We start from the raw sequence: 6,373 nt of genomic DNA on the forward strand, positions 1-6,373 counted from the left end.
AGACACATCGCTTTTACGACACCGATCGTTGTCTATGGTTTGCTGCCTGCCAGTGCCTCGGGCTGCCAGTCGCAGAGGGACATTACCCAGTCTCCCGGGACGTCACTCCGGGCTACTACAGCCCTCAGCTCTAGGACCTGCCAGATCCACGGGCCGACCAATAAGTGATCATTCTGCGGCCACCAGAACCACAAAGTTCGTAATTTATATATCCCTGTAACCGAGACTGCCTAGATACAGATCCTAGCCTGTGCCTGTAACTTTGCAGAGTTCTCTACGTCGACCCCCCGTAATTTAATTAAATATGCCCAAAAAGGAATTTAATGTTAAATAATAATAAAAGTTTTTTTTTTCTTTGCGTAAATCGCGTCATTTCTTAAAGGAGAAGCATTACGCTACTATGCAACATTGAGTGAGATGGGTGAGACTAATTAATACCTTAATCTTATATATTTCTACTTTTACAGTTGCCCTGATAGCAAGCAAATTGCTCACATTTGCCGTATCTTTGTTTCTTATTCTGCTACAGACAAAGAGATATAAATTAACTTCCTAGATATAAGTTAACTTTTTTTCATATCAAAATACTATTGTTTTATTCGGCTGTAAATTTTAGCTGAAGCCAGGAGAAAGGGATAATTTAATATAAAAATCAGAAATAAATTTTAAAAAATATAATAACATTAATACTTTTCATCCTTTTTCACTTATCCAGTTTCAAAAATAATATATATTGAAAGCAAATTCTTCATATTTGCATTCATAATATTTTGCTTTAAAAAGAACGCCAAATTATTTCATTAAAATTTCAGAGAATAATTAACTGAAATTTATTAATAATTTCCTATATGTATTTGTTATATCTATGAGGTTTATTAGGACTTGCTCGAAAATACTCACGTTTCGTTGTCGGCAAGAAATATGTTCTGGGTTGCATTTATTAATTAAATTTTTAAGCTGTGCAACAAAAGGTAAATACCACATCAGCTATTAAGAAACAAAAATATATTTTTAATAATGGAAATACTAAAAACGAGATCTGATCTAAGGAAACAAAAGTACATTCTAGCTTAGATTGGAAATACTATTTGTATTCTTTATATTGATTAGTTGCTGGAAGATGATGGATCAATGGACACTGCTCTTCTGAATTACTTATTCGCCCGCCAGATGTTCAACCGCATTCGCAACAACGTCGACGTCACCGACTTGCAGAGGAAACGTTCTTACTGGAAGCAATGTGCGTTCAACGCTGTTTCCTGCTTTGGGAAGAAGTAGAACAATTCGCCAACTCTCCATGTGCAATAAAGAAAGCATGTCAAGAATATCATCATACTATTACAGTTATGATTGTAATTCATTGTATATTCGCCAGTAAATAGAATAGAAATGTCTATGTCTGCTTTTAATTTTTAAATTATGGACACCTTATAAATGGTATTTATTTCTATTCAAAGACAGAATTTTGGGAAAGAGTCGCTGGTTGCTGTGTTTAAAATTTTTGCATTTAAGCATTAATATTATCCTCATGATTTGCTTATGTTTAATAATAAGTTCATTATTTTGAAGCTTACTGGAGTTTTTATACATTATTTATTTTCAGCAAATTAAATTAAATAGCAAATTTTTCATGTATTTGAAATAAAACTCCTACACTTTCAATACTTATTCAATGGATGTGAAATGAAATTAATATATTTATGAATATTTTCATATAGTACTTACTTATCGCTACCGCTTTTGTTAATATTTTATAGAAGCATCCTCTTCATGTATTGTAAAATGGTAATTAATTGATTTATTTCGCATTGAAAATGTGAAGTTAATATTATTAATTATTAATTAGCAATTAAATATTAAATATTAATTTATTTTGTTAATTAATTGATTAATAACCAAACAAGTGATTAAGTAAATAACTACTTAATTAATTATTAATTAATTTGTCGATTAATCGATTAATAATTAAATTATTGATTAATTAAATAAGTACTTAAATAATTTATCATTAATTACTGTGTCTTCTTTTTTACATTATCTCAGAAATCTTAACCAAAAGTTTTCTTAAAAATCTCATTTTTTCCCATCATGAGTTTTATTTGCATTTATTACGTAAAAGAATTATTTACTGTGTTTATTGAAATAGCGATTTGCATTTTTGGCTGTTATGAAAAGATTTCAGTTATTTTAAATTGTATTGCTTGTGTACCTAAGGTATATCTTTTATATTCCTGATATTATTATGTCAAATTTTGGAAGTATTAATTTGCGTAATTTTTGGCAACAACATGTTGATTCGTTCTTCTAGATTAAATCATTTAAGTAAGAATGTCATGCATCACACCAAATTATGATTACTTAAAATATCATTTTATTTAAGTAACTAAAAATTAACTGTTATTACTTATTATATTACTTTGAGGTACACTGTATGAAGAAAATTTTTAATGCAATACAATTTTTGCAAAATATAGATGCTTATGAATTTTAAAATGTATTAAATGGATAAATTTAATTTATTTTTTACAGTATATTTTAAGACAAATAGCCTGTATTTTTGTAATATTTTTTTAATCAAGAATAAAATTTTCATTTTCAAATAGAACGAAAAAAGAGTATTTTTAATAATTTAAAATAAAATACTTTTGAATAGATAAAAGAAATTTAAAATAAGAAATAAACCATTATCTTTTCCACTTACTACTACCAATAAATTTACCACTTACTATAGTATAAATCATACTCATTCGGATAAGAGAGTTTTATTTCAGAAACATCAATACAAAAATATAAATTGGCTTATGCTAATAAGTATTTAATTTATTTCTTCACATAGAACTCATATAAATAACTGTTACATTTTGCTGCTATGAAAGTTAGAAATATTGTCTCTGTGTATAGAATTCCATAAAAATGTTTAATATGTGTTTATATGTTATCTATAAAATGAACTCTAAAATAACTTACAATACAGTGCTTCCCATGTTCAAATTGTTCTATAAATCACAAATTTTGTTATTCATCTTCCTGTATATTTGTTTCGTAAATAAATAAGTTATTGCAAATAAGAGTTTAATATTATCCTTTCTAAGTTTTTTTTTCTAAAGTAATAACAGTTAACGTACACCACAAAAGAAATTGAAAAATAATTTTTTCACGTTACTTATAAACATTTTAGGTCTATAAGGATCACACGCAAGAAGAATACTTTTTACATCGTCATCCCCGCTACCGCATCTGCACAAAGCATTTGAAACAAGTCAAGATCACTTTAAATAGCTCTCAAAAGTGCCATGTCAAGTCAGAAACTGAGTTACTTTAAAATCTGTTAAAAATTCATCAAATTTGACTTTATAAAAATCGGAGGAGAAATCTTTTGGTCATTGTGCTTTTGCTGAGGCCTGATATTTTCCATTTCAAATAAAAACAGCATCATTTACATAAAAGCGCCTCCAGTGAGAAACCGGAACACGGAGATTCAAGTCAATGTTATTTAAATCTCCATCTATTTATCTATTCATCTTTTCAGATTTCTCTGTGAATTGTTAACCGGTCTTTAACTTCAAGCTAATAATGCTGAAAAACAATAAAATAAAAGTCAAACTAAATTAAAACTCATTTTTAACTGACGCCGCTCTAACGCAATTCTACCAACGAACAATATAATTATGGTTGAATTTCTAAGTAAAAGGGATTCACATTCATTCTCCGCACAGTTTCGACAAGTACATTCCTTGAGCCTGTGTTCTTTGTATGTGGGATTATGGGATTATATTGTAATTAAGTAAATTAGAACAACACATATTTTAAGGAATTTTTTTAATTTTTTCCATTTTTTATACGTTTTCTCCAACAGATTATTTTTGTGAAGTTTAAATAACAGTTTAAATTTTCGTATATGTAATAACATAGGAGGTATACTAATTTGTCCTGTCAGTGTATAGTAACATGTATAATAATTCCCACGTAATATGTATAGTAATGAAAAAAGCAAAACTCTAAGTATTTAATTCAACACATAATGCTATTTTGTTTCTATTTATAATTCTGCTTAGTTTTCCTCTTAAAGATTTCTAAAAACACTATATTTATTTCCCAACGAAAAAAAACGCTTATACTTACCCATCCCATATCCCTTCTAACAAAGCACAATTTATAAAGTTTTACAAAAGCTAAGTTTCGATTTGCTGGGGATTTAAAAATATATATATAAAAACGGAAGAGAATTTTAAACGTCAAAGGTGAGAAAACTGCACCACATAAAAAGCCCTTTTAACTGACAAAACAAATGTAGTCCCAGAACACTTTAAATGGAAATAGCTCGCGAAAGTCTAAATTTGTTTGCTTAACTCCTTAAAGAGTTCAAAAATTGTAGAATGCAGAACGTCAAGTCAAAGTTTCCCAAGGAAAGGCATTGCAAAAATGTGTTTCTTATTAAATTTATGGCACTTTTATATTATGCAAATCTAATCATTCAAAACTCTTTAAACATTAAATGAGACATGAAAAGAATTTATGTAGGATTTCAGATAAAATTGCTGTGTTTAATATTTAAAGGAAAAGCATCTGTAAAAGGTGCTGAAAAAATAATTATTATTTACGTAAACTTGCAAACAAAAGAGTGGCTTACAGTGTTGATTGAATGTTTCATAAACAATGATAATATATATCCGTGTTCTGTCAAGAGGAGGTTTCTTGATGGCAGATTAAATCACCTGTTCTGGCTTCCGAGCGGTAAAATTGCTAAACACTGACAGTTCCGCCTTGGGTTCAATTCCAGGCGAATGGGCTAGTTCATGGGCATTTTCGTGTTTTTCTCCATACGTAACGTGCTCAATACTCATTTTGCCTTAAACATTCCTCCACGAAGTCATCCTCCCCTTAGGAAGATAGCCCTAGTGGGTTTTATGATAAAAAACTAAGCCCTAAACCAGTAAATAGCTGTTCTTTAGCTTTATTTCCAATCTCAGTGGTCTGAGTGAGATTCTTTGAATTATGGCATAGCACGCGAGAGCTATTTGCGTAGCGGGAGGGATCATGGATTTAAGAACTGAATGAATAAAAATTAAACAAATGAAAATTTGGTTAAAACACCATTTTGAATTTTAATAAAATGAGAGCATTCCTATCATAGGTCAAGCGTACATTTTTACTTACTTTTATTACTAACATGTTTTCTTCAATATTAATTCCTAAAGCTAAAAATTATTATAACTAATTTATTAAATATATATTTTGTTAATTTGGAATGTAACATGTCTGACAGCTCTTTGCACCATATATTCTTCGGATCATTAGGTGATGTTTGAATTAAAAACTGAAACATAATTTTCAATCTGATTATGATCCTCGTAGTATTTGCAGAATTAAAAATTAAAGATAGTTCTTCCAATAAAGTGTTCTAATGTAAGTGACGAACTTTTATTAGAAAAGGTGAAACGAAAATGTATGTGGGGCATGGACGCACTCATCTAACCAATATTAATTAATATTTAGCAATGTTTAACAACGTTTTTACTCGAAACACTGTATACAGTAAAGTTTTTGATTAATTTAATGAGTTGACATATTTTGCTAACTTTACTTCTCATTGTTGTACAAAGTTTATAAAATAATTCATCCAACTTCATCTAATCTTATTTTATTGTTTAATTTTATTTAGTCTTATCGAAGTCTCAGAATGTATATACATCTTTTGAAGTTGAATACATTCTCTACTTCTAATTCCCCTATTCTCATTCCCATGCAATTCTCGTCGAAACGAGTTTCACGCGTTCACTTATTCGATTCCCTAGGGTTTGGTTTGATAAACAATGACAAAGCACACTCCTAGTGCGCTTTGATATCTGCTTAAGGGTATGGATACTTCGTGGTGGACTTTCTAAGGGTAACTAGCTCTTATATACATTATAAATAAGGAAAACCACGAAAACGCGCATGCAGATAGCCCGTTCGCCGGGATTCGAACTCAAGTCAGAACTACCTGTGTTTAGTCATTTAACCGCTCGACCGCTGGTGAATCGGCGGCTTATTAACAACGTGAGGGGTAATTACGTGAATTTATAGTGGAGGGCAATTTTGGGTTAATTAAAAACTATGCACTTTCAAAAAGCTTTTTCCATTTATTTGCATACATGCAAAATAACATTCGATGAGGAAACTATGCCTCTATTTTGCTTTTTCACGATTAATGAATGAAGTCGCTGAACACTGGTACTTCGGTTCGAGGTTCGAATCTGGCGAACGGGCTGGCTGCATGGGCGTTTTCGTGGTTTTCCCCATGTGTAACGTGTATACGAGCCAGTTTCACTTAGAAAGTCCTCCACGAAGGCATCCCTCCTCTTAGGCAGATAGCCTTAGTGTGCTTTGCCAT

At 30.3% G+C, this 6,373-nt stretch overlaps 1 protein-coding gene across 2 annotated transcripts in view; it reads left to right on the forward strand.

Annotated features, from left to right (window-relative positions):
• Positions 1–3,068, forward strand: part of LOC118199508 (prohormone-1-like) — a 174,996-nt gene extending 171,928 nt beyond the window's left edge. For both annotated transcript variants that reach the window (XM_085813854.1, XM_085813859.1), the window contains one exon: positions 1,111–3,068. In XM_085813854.1, the coding sequence (XP_085669980.1) occupies positions 1,111–1,278 (168 nt within the window). In that variant the 3' untranslated portion in view covers positions 1,279–3,068. The remainder of the gene's footprint in view (positions 1–1,110) is intronic.
• The last annotated feature ends 3,305 nt before the right edge of the window (positions 3,069–6,373 follow it).

The sequence above is a fragment of the Stegodyphus dumicola genome, chromosome 1 (assembly GCF_044657685.1).
Source record: "Stegodyphus dumicola isolate Sdum_Otavi_A_Nest chromosome 1, ASM4465768v1".
Classification (NCBI taxonomy): domain Eukaryota; kingdom Metazoa; phylum Arthropoda; class Arachnida; order Araneae; family Eresidae; genus Stegodyphus; species Stegodyphus dumicola.